This window comes from Hemicordylus capensis, chromosome 7 (genome assembly GCF_027244095.1).
Source record: "Hemicordylus capensis ecotype Gifberg chromosome 7, rHemCap1.1.pri, whole genome shotgun sequence".
Taxonomy (NCBI): domain Eukaryota; kingdom Metazoa; phylum Chordata; class Lepidosauria; order Squamata; family Cordylidae; genus Hemicordylus; species Hemicordylus capensis.
Window position 1 is genome coordinate 7,921,628 of NC_069663.1, and position 22,381 is coordinate 7,944,008.

Genomic DNA, 22,381 nt, shown 5'->3' on the forward strand with positions numbered 1-22,381 from the left:
GGGTGCCACCACTGAAAAGGCCCTCTCACCTTGTTTGGCAGGGGCACCTCCAAAGAAGATCTTAAAGACCAAGGCACTCCCTCAGGCAACCTGGTCCCAAGCCATTGTGGGCTTTCAAGGTTAAAACCAGCACCTTGAATCGGGCCAGGAAACAGACTGACATGAACTGTCCTCTTTGCTAAGCAGGGTCTGCCCTGGTTTGAATTTGGATGGGCAATGGCATGGGAGCGCTCGCTGCTGTAAGCTATTCCCCTTAGGGCAGAGGCTCCTAGTTGAATCAGTGATACTCCAGATGTTGATGAACTACAGCTTGCATCAATAAATGGTAGTTGGGGGTGATGGGAGTTGTAGTTCAGCAACATCTGGAGTACCACAGATTGGAAACCCCTGCCTTGGGGGATGGGACCATAAGCTCAGTGAAAGGGCATCTGTTAGCATGTAGAAGGGCCCAGGTTCAACCCCTGGCAGCATCTCCAGGTAGGACTAGGAAAGGCTCCTGCCTGAAACCCTGGAGAGCTGCTGCCAGTCAGTGCAGACAGGAGTGAGCTAGACGGAGCAAGGGTCTGACTCGGTAGGCAGCAGCTTCCTATATTCTATGGTGATGATTTCATTTACTCTGCAGCATCCGGCCAGAGCGGATTTGAAAGAACTGTTGGTGTTTGTGGGGTTTCTTGTGTTTTTGTCCTCCTGGTTACAGCAGGGGTTCCCAAACGTGAGATCCCCAGACGTTGCAGGACTACAACTCCCATCACTCACTGCCACGGTGGCTGAAGGCAGGGGATGATGGCAGTTGTAGTCCAACAAACTTCTGGGGGCCCAAGGCTTGGGATGATGACAGTTGTCGCCCAACAGCAGCTGAGAACCCATGTTTGTGAACCCCTAGATACATGTATGCTCACAAAGCATAACTTCCTTTTGAACCTACATGCTGCTGTTGGTTCAAGTGGAACCTTGCCACACCGCAGTGACTGTGCGCCAGAGGGTGCTTTAGTGCTCATGCGCATGTCTTTCTGAGCATGGGCACTACGGACAACGATGCATTCCTCTCCCTCACCAAGTACCCCCATTCAAGAGTCTTGCATTCAGATGAACACACAATGCTTCCTTAATCAGAGGCAAGACCACTGGCTCACCGAGCTCAGTTTTATCCACAAACACTGACTGGCAGCAGCATTCAGACAGAGAAGAGTCTTTTGTAGCCCTACCTGCTGGGGCGTGCCAGGGATTGACCTGGGACCTTTTGCATGCAAAACAGAAGTTCTTCCACTGACTTGTGGCTGCACCGTCTCTTGTATTTAGCAGGAGGAGAGCACTCTCTGGTGTATCCCTTGTGTTTCTTTTCCGATTGAAGCTAGGGATGCCATATTCAAACTCCCCAAATCTAGGTGACCTATTTTGCATATTATGCAAATCATGCAGCCACTGATTTGCATTTTATTTATTTACTTAACAGATTTTTATGCTTCCCCCTCCTCTGCCCTCCCATGTGTTCAGATCCAGAGTAAAATCTGGGCAATCCGGGCAGCACATGTTAAATCTGTGTAAATCTGGGTGAAATTTAGCAGTTGGGTGGAAGAGCCAAAATCCGGGGGCTACCCTAAATTCCGGGGGACATGGCAACCCTAGATTGAACACCCCTTTGGGACAAGGAACCATTTTCTTATACCTCTTGCTATGTAAGGTGCTTTGAGATTTTATTATTTTTATTTTTATTTGGGGGGGATAAAAATTGGTTTATCATAACAATTTTTATGGCAGAGACTGGTACAAAAAGCAAAAATAAAAATAAAAATGAATTCATTCTAATACCCAAGGTAATACGATTCCTCCACCTTCCATCCAGTCTCCTAAAACAAATTATTAATTTTCCTTCAAAGGCATCACTACCTGTTAATGAGCAGGCCATTAACTTCAACAGGATCATTGCAAACCCGTTAGCAACACTGGCTCATTAGGGGCCAAGGATAAAGAAAAGGCACACAGGACACTTGGGAACTTGATTTGCAGAAAGAAAGAAAGTTGGCCTGGGAGGACATTTCCCCAATGAAATGCAAACCAACGTTTCAGGAGGACCAACACAGTTCCGCAGTATTAACAACAATTTCTCTGGTGTGAAGAGACTACGTTTGGGCCTTTAGAGTTTAGAAAGAAGGTGGATAAGGAAAGACATCATGATAGAGGTGTGTAAAATCATGCATGGTGTGGTGGATCAAACGGGGGGAGAGAGATAGAGAGAGATGTTTTTCTTCCTCTCTCATCACATTAGGTCATCCAGCATTGGAGCGAAATGCTGGGAGATTCAGGAGAGACAAAAGGAAGTACTTCTTTACACAACAGCTGGCTAAACTTTGGAACTAGCTGCTCCACTGGATGTGGTGATGATGGCCATCAATTTAAAGTAAAATGTGCCGTTGATTTAGATTCCTGGTGCCCACAGAGCCCTGTGGTTGTCTTGGGTAGAATACAGGAGGGGTTGACCATTGCCATCTCCTGCACAATCTGAGATGTAGATGATGCCTTTCAGCACCTTCCTATATCGCTGCTGCCCAATAAAGGTGTTTCCCATAGTCTGGGAAACATACCAGCGGGGATTTGAACCGACAACCTTCTGCTTGTTAGTCTGCTGCTCCACTTAAGGTGACTGGCCACCAATTTAGGTGGGTTTAATGCTTGACTAACAAGCAGAAGGTTGCCAGTTTGAATCCCCGCTGCTACTATATCAGGCAGCAGCGATATAGGAAGATGCTGAAAGGCATCATTTCATACTGCGTGGGAGGAGGCAATGGTCAACCCCTCCTGTATTCTACCAAAGAAAACCACAGGGCTCTGTGGGCACCAGGAGTTGAAATCAACTTGATGGGACACTTTACGTAAAAGGAGATTAGACAAATTCATGGAGGATAGGGTGGTCAATGGCCACTAGCCTTGGTATATTATATTTCCATCAAGATCAGAGGAGACATATCCCCGAACACCAGGTTCTAGGGAGCCCCATGGGAAGGGTGGATTCCCTCTTTCCCCTATTTGTGGGTTTCCCAAGAGCAAATGGTTGTGTGTGAAGCAGGATGGGGGACTAGATGGACCTTTGGACTGATCCAGCAGGACCTTTCTTATGTTGTTCTTTTACTTATTAATAAACAATATTATTATTGCAACTGGGGCGCTGGGTACCTTGGGAGACCATCTGCTCCCAGCTGACTAGATCGGCCGGGAGGGTTCTGATCCATGTGCGGACACCTGCCTGAGGCCTGTTTGTCAAGCACACGGGATGGGGCCTTCTCAGTGGCTGCACCCAGGATGTGGAACTCACTCGCAGCTGAGATCCACATGGCTGCCTTTTTCCCAGCCTTCAGGAGGAAAATGAAGACTGCATTTTTTTATCCAGGCTTTTGCCGAATGAGCTCTCCCTGGCTCTTTTTAAACTTTTGGCCGAATTTCTTCTGTTTTGATGTGTTTACCAATTAAAAAAAAAAATCTTGTTAACCACCCTGGGGACTTAGGACATACATACATACATACATACATACATACATAAATGAGTAAATGAATGAATGAATGAATGAATGAATGAATAATAGGGGCCACAGAAATCACCATCAGCCAATTACAAAAAGCAACTTTACTGGGAACAGCCTATATTCTGCGACAATATCTATAACAACAGCAACAACACTGACAATAAAATTCAGCCATCCCAGGTCCTTGGGAAGGACTCGATGTCTGGATAAAACAAACCAGTCAATAGCACCTGTCTGACTGTGTAAACAATCATCATCATCATCAGCAGCAGCAGCAGCAGCAGCAGCATCAAGGATATTTTTGCCACATTAAGAAGAGCCCTGCTGGTTCAGGCCCAAGGCCTATCTAGTCCAGCATCCTTTCCCCCCACAGTGGCTGTCTCTGAGAAGCCCACAGCCAAGAGGTGAGGGCATGCCCTCGCTCCTGCTGTTGCTCCCCGGTGACTGGTATTGAGAGGCGTCATGCCTCTGTGGCTGGAGGTGGCCTATAGCCACCAGACTAGTAGCCATTGATAGCCCTGTGCTCCATGAATTTGTCTAAAATTAAAAGGCTCTCCCTTTTAAAGCCATCCAAGCTAGTGGCCATCACCACATCCCGTGGCAGAGAATTCCATAGATTAATTATGAACTGTGTGGGAAAAGTACTTCCTTTTATCAGTCTTCCTAGCCTTCAGTTTCATGGTATGGCCTCTAGTTCTAGTGTTGTATGAGAGGGAGAAAGATTTCTCTGTCCATTCTCTACTCCATGCATAATTTTATACACCTCTATTATGTCTTCCCACAGTCATCTTTTTTTCTAAACTATATAGCCCCAGATGTTGTAGCCTTGCCTCATAAGAAAGGTGCTCTAGGCCCCTAATCATCTTGGTTGTTGCCTTCTTCTGCACCTTTTCCAGTTCTACAGTGTCCTTAACACATGGTGACCAGAACTTCACACTGTACTCCAAATGTGGCTGCACCATAGATTTGTATAAAGGCATTATAACACAAGCATTTTTAATATCAGTCCCCTTCCTAATGACCTCTAATATGGAATTGGCCTTTTCCACAGCTGCTATGCACCGAGTCAACACTTTCAGCAAGCTGTGTCCACCACAACCCCAAATTCCTCTCCTGGAGGTTTTTCACACGGGGCTTTTAAAGCCCTTTAACTCGCATCTCCCCCGAAGTCCATGCAAGTTATCAGGGAGCAGTTCACACACAATTCAGGGTTTTCACTGTGCGTTAGAGTGTAGCCCAGGGTAATTTATATCTGGGGTAAAAAAAATCCACTATTTGTGTCGTTTTGGGGGGACAACTTCGAGTTTGCAGAAAAGCCTCCCAGTAAACTCATGGTAAAGCTTGCTGTGTGTAAAAGTCCCTGGACAGTCACCAACAGCTTAGACCCCATCAGTTATATGTGAAGGGGTTTTTTTGCCCCAATATCTATCATTTTACAATTGCTTACATTGAACTGTATTTGCCATTTTGTCACCCACTCACCCAGTTTGGAGAGATTCTTTTGCAGCTCTTCACAATCTGTTTTGGATTTCACTACTGTAAAGAGGAACATAGAAACATAGGAAGCTGCCATATATTGAGTCAGACCAACTCTAGTTCAGTATTGTCTACACAGATGGGCAGCGACTTCTCCAAGGTTGCAGGCAGGAATCTCTCTCAGCCCAATCTTGGAGATGCTGCCAGGGAGGGAACTTGAAACCTTCTGCTCTTCCCAGAGCGGCTCCATCCCCTCAGGGGAATATCTTACAGTGCTCACACTTCTAGTCTCCCATTCAAATGCAACCAGGGTGGACCCTGCTTAGCTAAGGGGATAAGTCATGATGCTTGCCACCACAAGACCAGCTCTCCTCTCAGTTTGGTGTCATCTGCAAATTTGGCCACTTTGCTGGTTATCCCAACTTCTAGATCATTTATGAACAAGAGCACTGGTCCTAGTACAGAGCCCTGGAAGACCCCACTTTTTACGTCCCTCCCTCCATTGTGAAAATTGTCCATTTATTCCTACCCTCTGTTTTCTGTCACTCAACCAGTTACCAGTCCACACATTAACTTGTCCCCTTATCCCATGACTGCTAAGTTTACTCAAAAGCCTTCGGTGAGAAACTTTGTTAAAAGCTTTTTGGAAGTCCAAGTAAACTAAGTCAACCGGATCACCTTTATCCTCATGCCTGTTGACACTCTCAAAAACTCCAAAAGGTTAGTGAGGCAAGACTTGCCCTTGCAAAAGCCATGCTGGTTCTCTGTTCTTCTATATGCTTAATGATTTTGTCCTTAAGTAGGCTTTGCATCAATTTACCCGGCCCAGAAGTTATCCTGTAGTTCCCCAAATCCCCCTCACCCTGGATTCCTTTTTGAAAATGGGAGTTATATTACCTACTTTCCAGTCCTCTGGTACAGAGCCTGATTGTCGGGGACAAGTGACATATTTTTGCTAGGAGATCAGCAATTTCACATTTGCCTTCCTTCAGAACTCTTGGGTGGATGCCATCTGGCCCTGGTGATTTGTTAATTTTTAGTTTTTCAAGCCAGTTTCGAACATCCTCTCTCATCACCTCAAATTGGTCCAGTTCTTCAGTCTCCAAGTCCGAGAAGCTTTCCTCCAGTGACTGCTGCTGGTGTCTATCTTATGTTTCTTTTTAGATGGTGAGCCCTTTGGGGACAGGGAGCCATCTTATTTGTTTGTTATTTCTCTGTGTAAATTGCCCTGAGCCATTTTTGGAAGGGCGGTATAGAAATGGAATGAATGAATGAATAGTGAAGCTGACAGTGGCCCTGTTTAAGTGCCCTGCTGCAGCACCCCCCACCCCGTACCCTAGCCACGCCCCTGCTGTGTCTGACATAAAATGCAGGGGGGGTGGCCAAATGTGGAACAGGGCCACGCGGCCCCATCCGCACACCGCTTCAGCAGCCAGCACTGCGCTTCCAGCATGCCCAGGAGCACCTTTCCCTACTTGGAAAGGCAGAGAGACGCACTCCTGGCCAGGCTGGGAACCCAGCGCTGGCTGAAGCTTCTCACAAATGGAGCCCTGGCTGATGTCAGGCACAGTGGGCGTGGCTAGGGTACCAGAGGGGCGTGGCGGCCCGGATTCTTCAGATCCGTTCGGTCAATGGTTGCTAAGCCCCCAGCCGTGAAGACAGATGCAAAGGACTCATTCAGCTTCTCTGCAATCTCCTTCTCCTCCTTAATAATCCTTTTCGCACCTTCATCATCTAACCTTTCTCCTGGGCAGGTTTTCAGCTTCTGATATAGAACTTTTTATTATTCCCTTTGACGCTTCTAGCTATATACGACTCAAACTCTCTTTTTACATCCCTTATTGTCTCCTTGCATTTCTTTTGCCAGAGTTTATGTTCCTTTTTCTGTTCTCCTAATTTGGGCAGGGCTTCCATTTTCGGAAGGAAGTCTTCTTCCCTTGTATAGCATCCTCGACTCTACTAGTTCACCACCCTGGCATCCTCAGGGACTTGGTGGTACCTTTTCTCCTTCTTGGTATACATTCCAACTGAGCTTCTATTATTGTGATTTTGAATACGGTCCATGCTTTCTGGAGTGATTTGACCCTTCTGACTTCCCTTTTGAGCTTCCTTTTTATTTTTACATTTATATCCCGCTCTTCCTCCAAGGAGCCCAGAGCGGTGCACTACATACTTGAGTTTCTCTTTCACAACAACCCTGTGAGGTAGGTTAGGCTGAGAGAGAAGTGACTGGCCCAGAGTCACCCAGCTAGTATCATGGCTGAATGGGGATTTGAACTCGGGTCTCCCCGGTCCTAGTCCAGCACTTTAACCACTATACCACACTGGCTCTCCAGCCCCCTTGTTTTTGAGAAGTTTCCTCTTCTGAAACCCAACACATCCATGTTGGACTTCCATCCTTGGCAGTGCTCCACTCGCATATAAGCTGAATGAGATCATCACACTGTGGTCTCCAATGGTTCTTCAGCTCTGACATCTCGCACCAGAAGTGCATCACAGTTCTCATCACTGAGCTCATGGAAGGAGGATCAAGACGTTATGTGGAGCAGGGATTCTCAACGCTGGGTCTCCAGATGTTATTGGACTTCAACTCCCATAATCCCCAACCAAAGCCCACTGGGGCTGGGGATTATGGGAGTTGAAGTTCAATAACATCTAGGGACCCAACGTTGAGAATCTCATCTCAGTTCTGACATACAATGCAACATCCGAGGCTGTGGAGGAAACCTGGGAACCATTGGTTCATCTAGCTCAGTATTGTCTACACCAGGGCTTGTTAAACTTGGCTCCCCATTGTGTTCAGGGATGATGTTGTAGTCCAGAGACATCTGGGACCCAAGGTTGAGAACCCCTGATGTGCACAGTGACTAGCAGTGGCTTCTCCAAGGTTCCAGGAAGGAGTCTTTCCCAGTCCTACCTAGAGATGCTGCCAGGGACGGAACCTGGGACCTTCTGCATGCAATCAAATGCCCTATCACTGACCTACAGCCCCACCCCCCAAGGGGGAACATCTTACAGTAGACAGTGCTCACGTGTAGTCACTCATTCAAATGCAAATCAAGGCAAAACCTGCTTAGCACAGTGGATGATTCATGCCCGCTACTGCAAGACCAGCTCTCATCCCCAATCTTGGGGCCCTTCTTCTGCATCTCCCCAAATGCTGTCAACATAAACCAGAACATTGGGGGCCTCAGCCTTGGGAACCCCTAGGGTACCTTACCCCCCCTTGGCCCTCCACTATACCCCTGGCTGGATTATCTCCCTCGCTGTTGTGTTTTAAAATCACTCTCCCTAGCCCTACTTGCACTTCTGTATCTGCCCACTGCAGTGCTGAAGCGCGTTCACTGAACTGGCAGACTGGGTAGCCGTTCGTTAATTTTCTTCAAGGACTCTGCTAATTAATCAAGGTTCTTTGGCTTCGTTTCGAGGCGGTGACATCCTGCGCTCCGTTGCAGTTTGTTGAAGGTTGATCCCTGAAGCTTCAGCATTTTTTGTTTCCTCCCCCTGAAATCAATAGCTTTCATCTGCATCTCAACTGGCTTTCTGGGCGCAGACCAAGGTAAAAGGGACGCTGCTGCCGGTGCGCCTTCTCAGCCCAATTTCCGCTCAGAGATCTTCGTGGTTTAGGGTGTGGTTTTGGCAGAGAGGATGAGGGCTGAGTTCTTTTCACCAGCCACAAGGAGATAACCGGCTGTGACTTTGGACATGGCTGTACTGTTGCCCTACTCCAGGCACTACCACAGTCTTTTCCAAGATAAGGACCAGGGATGCCCCAGACCTTGGACAGCTCCCAGGATACCAGGTCAGGACCAGTCAGAGCTGAGCAGGTAGCACAGCAAAAGGGAATGTTGCTCCAGCAGTGAGCTGGTCTTGTGGTAGCAAGCAGGACTTGTCCCTTTAGTTAAGCAGGGTTTGCCCTGGCTGCATATGAATGGGATACTAGAAGTCTGAGCACTGTAAGATATTCCCCTTAGAGGATGGAGCCACTCTGGGACGAGCATCTAGGCTCCAAGTTCCCTCTCTGGCTTCTCCAATTAAGATAGGGCTGAGAGAGATTCCTGCCTGCCACCTTGGAGAAGCCGCTGCCAGTCTGTGAGGACAATACTGAGCTAGATAGACCAATGGCCTGACTCTGTATATGGCAGCTTCCCATGTTCCTATGTTCCAGTGTCTCATGGTGAACTGCTGGATTTTGTAGCCTACTACTCAGGCTGGGTGACTGGGCCTTGCCCCTTCTAGGAGCATCCTTTGGCCTTTAAAGGGGCTTTGTCAAATTTTGCATGCACCTGCTCCTGCAGTGAGGGTGGGGTTTCCATCCTGGCCAGAATATTCCTCTACGTTGGAGGACTTTGGCAGGGTTGTGTCTTGGTGGAGGTATCAACTGGGGTTCTTCTGCTTCTGTGTCTGCATTCCTAATGGCAGGGGCTACCAGTTGCCTGCCAGTGCTGCCTCCCAATCTGACTCCTCTCCCATACTCTGCCCCACCCCCTACTCAGGAGGCTCTAGGATTTGGGGTTTTGCCAACTCTGGGACTTGTGAGAATGGGCACATGGATCTTCTGTGCACCCGTACAGCACAATCCATTGCTGCAAGCCATACAGGACCGGAACTGGTCCTCGTGAAATTCACAGGAGAGATCAGGGGACCTGAAGACAGACAGCTTGGGCTGAACATATCTCAGAGCCCATCTCCTTTTTTTGGTCTTATTAAAGTACAAAGGTAAAAAAAGGTGCCATTGAGTCAGTGTCGATGCCTGGCGCCCACAGAGCCCTGCGGTTGTCTTTGGTAGAACACAGGAGGGGTTTCCCATTGCCTCCTCCTGCGCAGTGTGAGATGATGCCTTTCAGCATCTTCCTAGATCGCTGCTGCCCGATATAGGAGTTTCCCATAGTCTGGGAAACATACCAGCAGGGATTCAAACCAGCAAGCTTCTGCTTGTTAGTCAAGCATTTCCCCGCTGCACCACTTAAAGTGGTCTTATTAGAATACTAGTAAATGGGCTTGCAGTTTGCAAACTTTCCTTCAGGTGTGTCTGTGACTGTAGACTTGATGTAGCTCGAGGAGGTCTCATTCCCCATGCTTTCCAATGGGAGAGTTACCCCATATTTTCTGGGAACTTAACACTTCTTTTCCAGGGTTTTCATTTTTTATTTATTTCTTGGTAGTTTGGGTGAGGTCTGGAAACTACCTGCAAAAATGGTATGTTCCTGTCTTTCGTGGTTTGGTCTGGGAGTTGTATGTCAGTGAGTGAGTGAGCGAGTGAGTGAGGCCCGGTTTATGTCAGTGAGTGGTTTATGATGAGTGGGATGAGTGGTTTATGACGTTATGATTATGTTATATTATAATTATGTTATGATTCTGTGATGTGATGTGTTATGTGACGCAATATGTGATGTGATGTTATAATTAAAACGTCCGATTATGATTATGTTATGAACATAGGGATGAGTGGTTTATGATGTTATGAGTGGTTTATGTCATAAGAACAGCCCTGCTGGATCAGGCCCAAAGCCCATCTAGTCCAGCAGCCTGTTTCGCACAGTGGCCCACCAGATGCTGCTGGAAGCCACAGGCAGGAGTTGAGGGCATGCCCTCTCTCCTGCAACTGGTATTCAGAGGCATCCTCCCTTTGTCAGTGAGTGAGTGAGTGAGTGAGGCCCAATCAGCTTTATAATATAGATTTAAAGGATATTGAAGGGCTAGGTGTTACATTGAGCCCACCACGAGCTCAAACTGGCTTATCTTTTCTTCCAAAAATAGCAGTTGCTGGGGCGGGGGGAGGCTCTAGATTGGAACAACTGCAGCAGGGGTAGCTGTATCACACTGCACCCACCACGGTCCCGATTCAGAGTCTGTCTAGAGGTTAAATAGCCATCTGTCAGAGATGCTCTATAGTACACAAGCCAGTAGGGATGGTTGTTGGTACCATCAGGGAGGACAAAAGCTCATTGTGGTTGTTGATATGCCCCTAGAGATGGAGGTGATAACACTGCAGTAGGTTCAGCTGTCATTTTGTTGACCGGCTTTTATGGTCAGTGTCCTGACCAACAGGCTTCAGCGTCCCAGTCTGCAAGGGTGTTTTGAAGGCTTTAACAAGTTTTAAAAACACGAAATGGAAACAGGCAGGGATGTTTTCCGAAGATTACTCCAGGGAGAGAGGATAACAGTCGGTTCACTGTTACCCTGATGACCCTCTGTGCTAAAGTGACTGCAATTTTACCCTAATCATTTGGTGGGCAGGGATAAAAAAAGAGGTGATAATACACAGAGACCCATTCTCCACATTGGGAAATGTGTGTGTGTGCCAAAAATCACTACGAGCATTCATCCCTTAAGATGGTACTGTTGGTCAGAATTTGTGGGCCTGGCTCATGGATGAGTAGCACTTTCCTGCACTGGGTTGGGTGGGGGTGGACTAGAAGGCCTCTAAGGGCCATTCCAACTCTAAAATTCTATAGTGGGATGACCCCGCCCCTCTGTAGCTGCTATTTGACATGGTAGGGGGAGGCTTCTGTTGTGTCCCTGGTGGATCCATCTCTATGTAAAAGCAACATTTTTGATGTCTGCTTCCTCCAATAGAGTCAGTGTGGTGTAGTGGTTAGAGCATTGGACTAGGACTGGAGGAGACCAGAGTTCGAATCCCCATTCAGCCATGAAACTCACTGGGTGACTCTGGGCCAGTCACTTCTCTCTCAACCTAATCTACCTCACAGGGTGGTTGTGAGGAGAAACATAACAATTTATACTCCTCTGGGCTTCATGGAGGAAGAGTGGGATATAAATGTAAAATTTTAAAAATGCATAAATCATGGAGTTTTCTCTTCCTGCAGACTCACTTGGGTACAATCCTGAGCACCTTCTGGAAGTGCTGGAAAGCCTTTCCTCTTGGAAGTTTCCAGGCTCAGAATTTGGGGAAAGGGTGCAGAACAGTGCTCCCTCTAACAGGGATTCCCAGATGTTGTTGACTACAGCTCCCAGAACCCCCAGCTGCAATGCTTGGGGATTATGGGAGTTGTCGCCAACAACATCTGGGAATCTCTGTGAGAGGGAACATTGGTGCAGAAGTCTGTAGGGGGTTTCCTTGCATTTTCCCTCCTGCTGTGAGGGCTGGGGTTTCTGTTTATTAGATGTATTTATTATCTGCCCCATAGAGGGGAGCTAGGAATCTAAACCAATCAGTCGGTCTGCCAGTCAAAGCGATGTGTTGGCTTCCTACACGACACGGTGCCTCTCCTCACCTCTTGTGGGAATGCTCCTGTGCTGCCATTGGCTACGCTATGCAGTAAGCGGAGGAGCACACAGATGGAGAAAGGCAGAGCCCTCACATGAGTTATTAAGGAATTCTGGCAAAACATTTTGTTCACATTAATCACGGAGCTCAGCGAGTTCTGGAACACCCATGGAGTCGGCTTGGTATCCAGCGTCGGTATTATATGCGACAGCAGCAGACACCCCCCATGTCTTTCAACCAGAGGTTGACCCCATGGCACTAGCAGAAAGGGGGCACAAACTGCCCCCTCAATTGCTGGCGCCCTTCTGGAATCATTCACTCAGAATCACAATAAGGCTGCAATCCTAAGCATGCTTCCACAAAAAGCGAATGCCATGAAAAACCCAGTAAGACTTACTCCATATATTCCAGATGGGATTGTTAATGCAAAATATACAGAAATATACGCAGCTTTTCAGAGTTTTTTTTCAGAAACCCAGCATATGAGATAGAGCTCACCCCTCTCGCCGAAATGCATCCTGTTCTTTCTGTGGGCTCAATATTTGTTTCCACTTCTAACCCCAGTCACATATAAAGAAAGGTGGGCATAGAATATGCCTTAGGACCATATGAAGCTATACTGAGTCAGATTATTTAGCTGAGCACTCTTCACACTGACTGGCAGCCGTTCTCCAGGGTTTCAGTGGGGCATTTCCCCATCCTACCCAGGATCGAACCTGGGACCTTCTGCATATAAAGCAGATGCTCTGCCACTGAGCTACAGCCCCACCCCCTTAGAAGTGGCAGTATACTGAGTCAGACCCTTGGCCCATCTAGCTCAGAATTGTCTACACTGACTGGCAGCAGTTCAAAGTTTCAGGCTGCAGTCTTTCCCAGGCCTAGATGGAGTTGCTGCCAGGGAGTAAACCGAGGACCTCCTTCATGCAAAGCAGTTGCTCTGCCATCAAGCTATGAGCCCAGCCTCTAAAACACCCAAACACAAAGCAGCTCTTTATTTTAGAAAGAAGATAACTAAGGGGAGACATGATAGACGCTTATAAAATTCTGCATGGTGTGAACAGAATGCATAGAGAGTAGTTTTTCTCCCTACATAGAACCAGGGGTCATCCCATGAAACTGATTGCCAATAAATTTGGGACTCGTACCAGGAAGTGCTTTTTCACACAGCACAGAATTAACCTATGGAATTCTCTGCCACAGGATGTGGTGATAGCCACCAGCTTGGATGGCTTTAAGTGGGGCTTAGACAAATTCATGGAGGACAGGTCTATCAATGGCTACTTGTCTTGATGGCTATAGAATTAACCTATGGAATTAGGAAGAATTGACCTAGAATTAACCTATGGAATTCTCTGCCACAGGATGTAGTGATAAGCCATCAGCTTGGATGGCTTTAAGCAGGGCTTAGACAAATTCATGGAGAACAGGTCTATCTATGGCTACTAGTCTTGAGGGCTATCGGCTACCAGGCCTCCGGCTACCAGCTGTAGGGGAGCAGTGGTAGGAGAGGGGGCATGCCTCCATCTCCTACTGAGGGCTTTCTAAATGCATCTGGTGGGCTACTGTGGGAAACGGGATGCTGGACTAGATGGGCCTTGGGCCTGATCCAGCAGGGCTCTTCTTATGTTCTTAAAATTTGCCCCAACCCCAATGCATTTTGCCCCTTTTGTGCCTCCCGCGTTTTCTAGCACTGCTCCTGCCTTGCTCATGGAATCAGTCCTATCAGCCCAACACAAAATGACGGACATCTTGTGGAAGGGAAGAGATGGTGCTGCTACTAACGGAGACAGGAAGAGATCGTAGAACCTCCCATCTCTGTAGAACATTAGGATGTGTGGGTGAGTCGGCAATTCCTTGACACCATTGCTTGCTCATAGCTGAAAATCACAATTCTATGGCGCAGTCTAGAAGAGAACAGACCCGAGAGAAAAGACAGGACAAACAACAAAACTTCCCTTGTTTGCACATATTTGAAGAGAGCAGGGAGGGAAGAGATTGTTTTTCTCATTCCCTCTTTGCAAAGCTCTGCAATCCAACACAATTAAGCCAAGAGGTTCAGATTAGTTTGGTGGCCCCAGCAGATACAAGGAAAGGAGAAAGCTCAACATCAACTGTTTAAAATTGAATTGTAACAAAGGGGTCCCCCCACCACCACTTTCTACCTTTTTAATGGTCCTGACACCTTTATTAATACATTTTAAAAACAAGGACTGTGTCTGATTGTTGGGGAGTGGAGTGGGGGTGATCGAGGAGAGAAAACAAGAACATGATTTGGGGTGGAGGATGGCACAGAGTTGACCAAAGCAGAGCTCTCTGGAGTTTTAGCTTCCATGTGTGGGAAATTGTAACTACTGTGTCTCTAATTGGGAAATCATAATGCATAGTCATGCAGAACCATTCTCAAGGTCAACATAGGCTCAGGATGCTTATGTATCAGTGAATAAGGATATCAAATGGTGGATTGTGAGATCTCACACTAGCCTTTTTGGCTAGCAATCAGGGTTTGGTAGTATATTGAGGCTTCTTTTTAAAGTCTTGCAGCACCTTAAAGCTTAGCCCATTTATTGTGGCTTAAAGGGTGAAAAAGTCAGGCGACCTCATCAAGCATCACCTGGAGGTTATTCACACTTGGCTTCAGGCTTCGGGGTAAATGTTGAGTGAAGCCACTTTGAAGGACACTCGTGGCACTGAAGGAAGTAGCTCCTCCCCTCTGCTCTCGGGTTCTGTTTTTGCAAGTACACACGGCAGGTGTCAGTATTTTCCTTCCTAGCCAATGGGAGTGGAGGGTGAGAGAGAGCTCCCTGCAGAGATAGATCTGCATTTCTGAAAAGAGCATGCCTCTTATCATGCTAATGATTCTACGTCAGCACCTCTCCCTGTTTGCAGGGCACTTTCAGAAAAAGTAGCTTAAAATCAGCATTTTTAAAAATCCGGAAATTCCTTGAGATAAGCTAGAATTTGCATCACAAAGCCCGACGTGTGTGTGTGTGGAGTGGGTCCAAGGATCTCGTCAGGAGTTCACGGTAAGTTTGGTGTGTGAACACACACACACTCTCTCCCGAAGGAGATTCGGGGCAGAAGCCCTGTGTGAAAAGCCTCCTGGTGTCACATCTTTTGGCCCTGTGCTGAAAATGTGCGGGGAGGGGGACTTAAGAAGCGGATTTAGAGCGAGTCAGACCATCAGTGCCTCTAGCTCAGTATTGCCTGCACAACTCCCGGACTACGACTCCCAATATTGGAGTACAACTGGACTACAACTCCCATTGACTCTTAGCCACTGTGGCTGGGGAAGATGGAAAGCATAATCGAAAAACAGTGGAAGGGCTGGAGTTGTGTAGCCCTATGCTGACTGGGGGTGGCAGCTCTGCCTGGTGGATTCCTGCCTTTTCACCCCTTATTTTCCACACACCCCATCTCCCTCTGTTCACCTTTCAGTTGTAAGTTCCTTGGGCAGAGGCCTCTTTTTAACTTGAGCAACTCTTGAAATGCTATGTCAATAGCAACCCCGATTTTTTTGGCAATCAGTTTCATGGGATGACATCTGGTTCTAATGTTATGCGAGAGGGAGAAAAATTTCTATCCATTCTCGCCACACCATGCATAATTTTACAGACCTCTATCATGTCACCCCTCAGTTGTCATCTTTCTAAACTTAAGAAGCCTTCATTTAAACTAAGAAGCCGTAGCCTTAGAAGCCCTCTCATGACACAGTGGGAAGTAACTTGCCTAAGGAGCAAGGGGTTGCTGGTTCGAATCCCCGATGGTCTGTTTCCCAGACAATGGGAAACTCCTATATCGGGCAGCAGCAATATAGGAAGGTGCTGAAAGGCATCATCTCATACTGCGTGGGAGAAGGCAAAGGCAAACCCCTCCTGTATACTACCAAAGACAACCACAGGCCTCTGTGGTGGCCAGGAGTCAACATCAACTCGACCACACACTTTTCCTTTACTTTATTTAGCTGCATAAACAAATACTACTAATAAAACTGGGATTCATACCATTTAATACGGTGGTGCTTTCTGAGGGAGGATGCGATGTGATGTGTAATGTGTGGGTTTTTTGTTTTTTTTTAACGAGGGTTTAGCAAATTTTTATTGGGTGGATTTTGTGGTTGCTGGTTTGATAGGATGATTACTCCAAGTCCTGTTCAATATTGGTAGCTACTGCTACACATTCTCTCAAGACCACAGCTCTCAACCTTAGTCTCCATTGGTTGTTGGACTACAACTCCCATCATCCCCCAGCCACAATGGTCAAGGATGGAACGAGAGTTGTAGTCCAACAATATCTGGGGAGCCAAGTTGGACACCCCTTAACTTCAAGGGACAATTCACCATTCATTCACTAGGCCTGAATATAGCAGTGTGTTGTATCCTTTGGGACATGGGTCTGTTTTCCAGCCCTGCTGTCTTTAATGGTGCCCAGCCTTCACAACTTTGAGCACCAGCTATCTGACATGACCATTGTGGCTGCTGGGGATGATGGGAATTGTAGTCCAACTATATCTGGGGACTAGGGATTTGCACGAATTGATTTTTTAAATTCCCTTTGTACCCAAATCAAATCACCCCCAATTTGTTTTGGGTCTGAATCTGGCCAGCTAACACAGGGGCAATTTGTTTTGTCCACAAACCGCCCATAACAGGTAGATTTGGGTACTAATCGTTTTGTCCCCAAATCAATTCGCACATCCCTACTGGGGACCCAAGTTGGAAAACCCCTTTCTTAAAATCTTAGCTACCTGTGGTATTGCTGGTGGGTTTCACACTGTGTTTTGGGAGACTGTGTATGAGCAGATGAGAACATCCACAATGGCAAGTAAGTTCCCCTGTAGGGAACACCTTCCTTAGGGGGCAAGGCTACAACACCTGAGGCTTTTTAGTTTAGAAAGAAAGACAACTGAGGGGAGAGATGATCGAGGCAAGCTGTAAAATCATGCATGGTGTGGAGGGTTGTTAAGAGATTTTTCTTCCTCTCACATAACTCTAGAACCAGGGGTCAGCCCATGAAATGGATTGCAAAGCAATTTAGGACCAATAAAAGTACTTTTTCACAATACACATAATCCACTTGTGGAATTCTATGCCACAAGATGTGGGGACAACCAACAACCTGGATGGCTTTAAGAGGGGTTTGGATAACTTCATGGAGGAGAGGTCTATCAAGGGCTACTAGTCGGAGGGCTATATAGACCACCTCCAGCCTCAAAGGCAGGATGCCTCCGCGTACCAGTTGCAGGGGAGCAACAGCGGGAGAGGGGGCAGGCCCTCAACTTCTGCCTGTGGGCTTCCCAGGGGCATCTGGTGGGCAACTTTGTGAAACAGGATGCTGGACTAGATGGGCCTTGGGCCTGATCCAGCAGTGCTGTTCTTACGTTTCAGGAAGGTGTCTTTCACAGCCCTAGCTGGAGGTGTTGCCATAGATGGAGCCTGGGACCTTCTGCATCCAAAGTGGATGCTCTACCACTGAGCCATGCTCCCCAGCCTCAGCCAGGTGCCATTTGGTGCATCATTTATTTTATATGGTGCCACCACATCTGAAATACTGCATATAGTTCTGATCACCAGAAAGATGGAGGAATGATGGTGCAAAAGGTGTGGGAAAGGGACCTAGAGGTCAGAGCATTCCCTGTACAAGGAAAGGTTAGGAAAAAGGCAACTAAGGTTTATAAAATTATGCATGGCCTGGAGAAAGTGGACAGAGTTAAAAGGTTCTCTTTCCTAAGCTAAACACAGGTTTCCTAGTCAGACATTACATTGTATCTGAGTTCAGGATTCTCCACACATTAGTGTGCTTTTGTGTGACTGATTGTACATTTTAAAAGCAGACTTGGGTCCAGGCCTCCCGAAATGCAAGATCTAGACAGGAATCACATTGCTGTGACCTGCATTCAACATAACATATGAAGAATTTTACTTACATACGATCTGCACCTGTGTACACTATTCACAGACAGCATATGGTATGTTGAATATAACACGTGAAAAGGGCTGGGGTCATCCAAGGAGACTGATTGGTAGTAAATTCAGGACAAACAAAAGGTTCTTCACAAAACATGTGGTTTATTTACCAAACTGAGTGCCACAAGATGATAGCCATGGGCTTAGATGGCTTTAAAAGGGGATTAGATGGACTAGGAAGGATATAGGTCTATCAATGGCTATTCATTAGGAAGGCTATATGGAACCAACTGCTTCTGACCCTCATGGGACATTTCAGGAGGTAGCATGCTTGTTTTTCAAATATTCACTTGTTGGGCAAGAACCCTGTGAGAGAGGCTCAGCTGAGAGGGAAAGAAATGACTGGCCCAGAGTCACCCAGTGAGTCTCATGGCTGAACGGGGATCTGAACTCGGGTCTCCCCGCTCCTAGTCCAACACTCTAACCACTATGCCTTGGCTCTCCCACAGAGTGGACACAGGCTTCCAAGCTGGCCACAGCTTATAGCAGCAGCTGACCAGTGCCCCCGCAGGTCAGGGTGACCCGACACCCAGCCCTGGCTACCAGGTTTCCTTATGGCAGCCTACATATGCAGGACCCATAAGAAAACACAGCAGCTGGGAGGAGGGTGTGGATAGACACAGATATAAACTGCCGAAAAGGTGTGTGGCATAGAGGGCATTTATTAAGGATCCTACATAATACAATCTCCCGGAGGAGACACACCCAAGCTCACCCCAAGCTCCACCATGAGTTGTTCATCCCCGGGGCCATTTTTGACAGCCTTCCCCAGCCCAGCAAGCGGCTCCTCCATTCACCTTGCCCTGGGACATTCACATTCAGAGGCCCCGCCTTTTCTAGCACAAACGCTGGATGCCATGGAGTTAGGAGGTGGGGCTTTTCAAAGGGGTGTGTGTGTGTTTAAAAAAAGCCCCATCCCGATTACAGTCACTGTTATACCACATGATAGCATTCCAGTTCTCACTGAGAAGTACAGTGTACCCCCACCCAAGTGACCCTTAAAATGACGCAATTCCAGGCAAGGAGACAGCTAGATTCCTTCCAGAGAGCCCATGCAGGAAAACCACCTACCCCTACGCTGGGAGCAGGAGGCTCCCTCCCTGGAAACCATTAGCATCCAAGCAATAAGGAGCTGCTGTCTGACATTCAAATGTATGGGGCAGGGGGAGAGAAAGTGAAAGAAGACAACAGCCTTGACTACAATTCAAGGGGGAGAAAGGCCCCCACAAGTAAAGCAGCATATTTAATCTTCATCATCTTCAACACTTCAGTAGTGCAGCAATGTAAACACAACCCAGGAGAATGTGAAAACTTTTTCTTTAAAACCTCAAGCAAAGATGACCAACTTCTGCATTCTCTGGGGCTGCTTTATTTTCCAGACAGTGGTTTTGGGGCAAGTGCATAATGTTCTCGTCCCCAAGACTGCCCCAACTGCATGAATGAAAGGACTAAAACTTCTTTTTTGATATCTCTGGAGGGCCACATGAAATTGCTTCAGGAGCCAGATCTGGCTTGCAGGCCACCCCACTGACTTTGAGAAAATTTGAAAATTCAGGATATTTTCCTATCAACTCCTATCATCCCCATCTGCCAATAAGTTAGGGTTGATGGGAGTTGTAGTCCAACATCTGCAGGCGGGCCCAAGTTGTGCAGCCCCACCTTAGAAGCAGGAAAGTTGCCCTTTGGTGTTAAGGTGGTGGAATTGGGGGGAGTCTGCTGTAGGTGCATTCATCATCTTTGCAGAGAGGCAGAATGCTTGCCAGGTGAGAAGCAGGTGAAGGTGGAAATAAGCAAGTACTGAAAGCAGGGGCATAAGAGAAAGATGAGGGAGCGTGTACACACCCACACCCACCTTCCGATGTCTCCAAAAAAAAGAAAAGAGGGGGACTTGACTTCTACAGTCTGGAAGTACTTCACATTAATCATATGAGGAGCTCAATGAGATTCCTCTAGGTTTGCTTTAGGAAAAGCGAAAGGTTTTCCAGTGACACAGAAAGACCAACGTTTTCGGTGCAAAGTAGGCAATGCACATGTAACAAACAGCAACGAACAGAGAAGTGCAAAGGGGTGTGTGTGTGTGCATTGAGCTATTAGGAATTGAAGGAATCAACCCTCCCTCCTTTACTGTTTTCAACTTGTGCAAAGGTTTTTCTGAGGCAGCATGTCAACAGGTGTCTGTCAACTGGAAGAGGAACTTCCTACCCTACAGTGTTATGGACTTTAAGGACGGGGGCATTGGGTACATTGTGGAAGAAGGGGTCACAGACGTGGCAGCATGCCCTCTGTCCACACCAGTGGCATGACTGACAATAATTTAAAACAAAAAGGGAAAAAAAATAACCCTTCACAACCGTAAAACGTGACTAAAAGGTTGTCTCCAGAGCGAGGTGGGAAACCAACAATGCTCTGGGTTCTGCAAACTTGGCCTCTTTCCCCCCTTTCTGGAAAGAGAGTGACGAAGAGGGGTTTCCAAAGCTGCCTTGCTGCAGCCGAGGGTGCGTTTCCCAGAACACACCGTCAAGTATTTTGGCTTTCGAAAGAGGCGAGTGCTGAGTTGTGAGTCTTGCAGACTAACCACCCCACTCTGCGAGAGAGAGTGTGTGGAAATTTGAGGGTGTATGTTGCAGAGCTGGGGTGGGTGGGTGGGGGGCAGGCTGGCACTCTCCACCATCTCACGGGTGTGGCTTGCAGGCCTGCGGCAATGCCCTTCACAGTCTCGGTTTCACAGCTTCTTTTGCCAGAATTTCCCTTGACGTCCAAATTCAAGTAGAGGGAGCTTTGCTTCCCTTTCTCCCCCCACTTAAAAGATCAGCAGTAAACAAAAGGTGGCCCTCCAAGTCCACGGTAGCAGCGGCATCCTCAGCAACGCAGTGGGGCTCCAGAGGGTCCTTGTATAGGAGTGCTTCATCCTTTTGCATCCTTTGCTGTCCCTTAGCAAAGGCTGGCCGGCGGCTATAGGATCTCCTCTCGTGGGGTCTTCGCTTTGGGGGCCACTTGCCCATTGCGCAGGAAGCCATTCTGGCTACGCAGCAACTTCCCCTTTTCCCGGTCTGGCCACGTAAAGATGGCTTCGTCACTGTCCAGCTCGGATTCGGAGTGCATCAGGCTGGTGTTCTGCACCTGAGCTTTCTGTTTGCTGCCTTTAAGAAAAACAAAAGAATACACCGAAAGGAAGCTGGATGTTAAGAGAGATCTCTGGTAAAGAGTCATGATTCTTAATTTTTCTATACCATATTTAGGAACATAGGAAGCTGCCTTATACAGAGTCAGACCACTGGTCCATCTAACTCGGTATACCCCAGTGATTCTCCAAGGTTACAGCAGAAGTCTCTCGCAGACCAATCTTGGAGATGCTGCCAGAGAGGGAACTTGGAACCTTCTGCATGCAAGCAGGCAGGCGATCTTCCCAGAGCAGCCCCATCCCCTGAGGGGAATCTCGTACACAGTGCTCACAATTCATGCTTGCTAACACAAGAGCAGCTCTCCTTCCCATTTACCTGAACGGAAGGCAACTCAGTGTAAGACGATGCCTTAAAAGACAAGGGTTAAATGCAGGTTATATACCTCTATTTACCCCAAAGGAGGGAGACTCTGAATCTATGACTCCCATATTTAAGAGGCAAGAACTAGGAGAAAACCTCATCTTAGAGTTGGATAAATATAGTACACATAGCTTACACTCTAAACTTCAACAGAGGGAGGCTACAGAGAGAGGAAAGAAGATGGAAGTGTGCGTGTGTGTGTGTGTGTGTGTGTGTGTGTGTGTATGGGGTGGGAGAACGGGAGCCAATGGAGGAAGAAGAGGCATTCAAGTAGACAAACTTCAGGCTTCATATCAATAAGGGATGAGAACTAAGGGGTCAAGCTGAGGCCTTCCCAGAAAAAGGTGGGGCTGCTACAGGATGACTCCGTCAAAGCAACTACAGAAGCCAGCAAAGCTCTCCTGAAAGAGGCTCAATGCTTGGGGCTCAGGAGAGCTTTTCTCAAGGACAGGTGAGCTTTTTTTCTCCAGTATGACCTTCATTTAATGTGCAATTTTATGCTGGTCTCTGACCATAATAAAGCTTGATTCTGATTCTGACAGGTGAGCTTTACAAGCCTCCAAATCCTCCATCCCTGGGGCGGGATTGCCTTGCCCGGCCCTGAAGACTGCTGGCAGCGGTTTCTGAAGCTGGGCTGGATTTGGAGAACAC

The 22,381-nt window shown here is 47.4% G+C and overlaps 1 protein-coding gene across 2 annotated transcripts in view; it reads right to left on the reverse strand.

Annotated features, from left to right (window-relative positions):
• Positions 1–18,270: 18,270 nt before the first annotated feature.
• The window catches only part of KIAA0319L (KIAA0319 like), an 81,186-nt gene continuing 77,075 nt past the window's right edge, over positions 18,271–22,381 (reverse strand). For both annotated transcript variants that reach the window (XM_053267195.1, XM_053267194.1), the window contains exon 21: positions 18,271–21,328. In XM_053267195.1, coding sequence (XP_053123170.1) covers positions 21,141–21,328 — 188 coding nt within the window. In that variant the 3' untranslated portion in view covers positions 18,271–21,140. The remainder of the gene's footprint in view (positions 21,329–22,381) is intronic.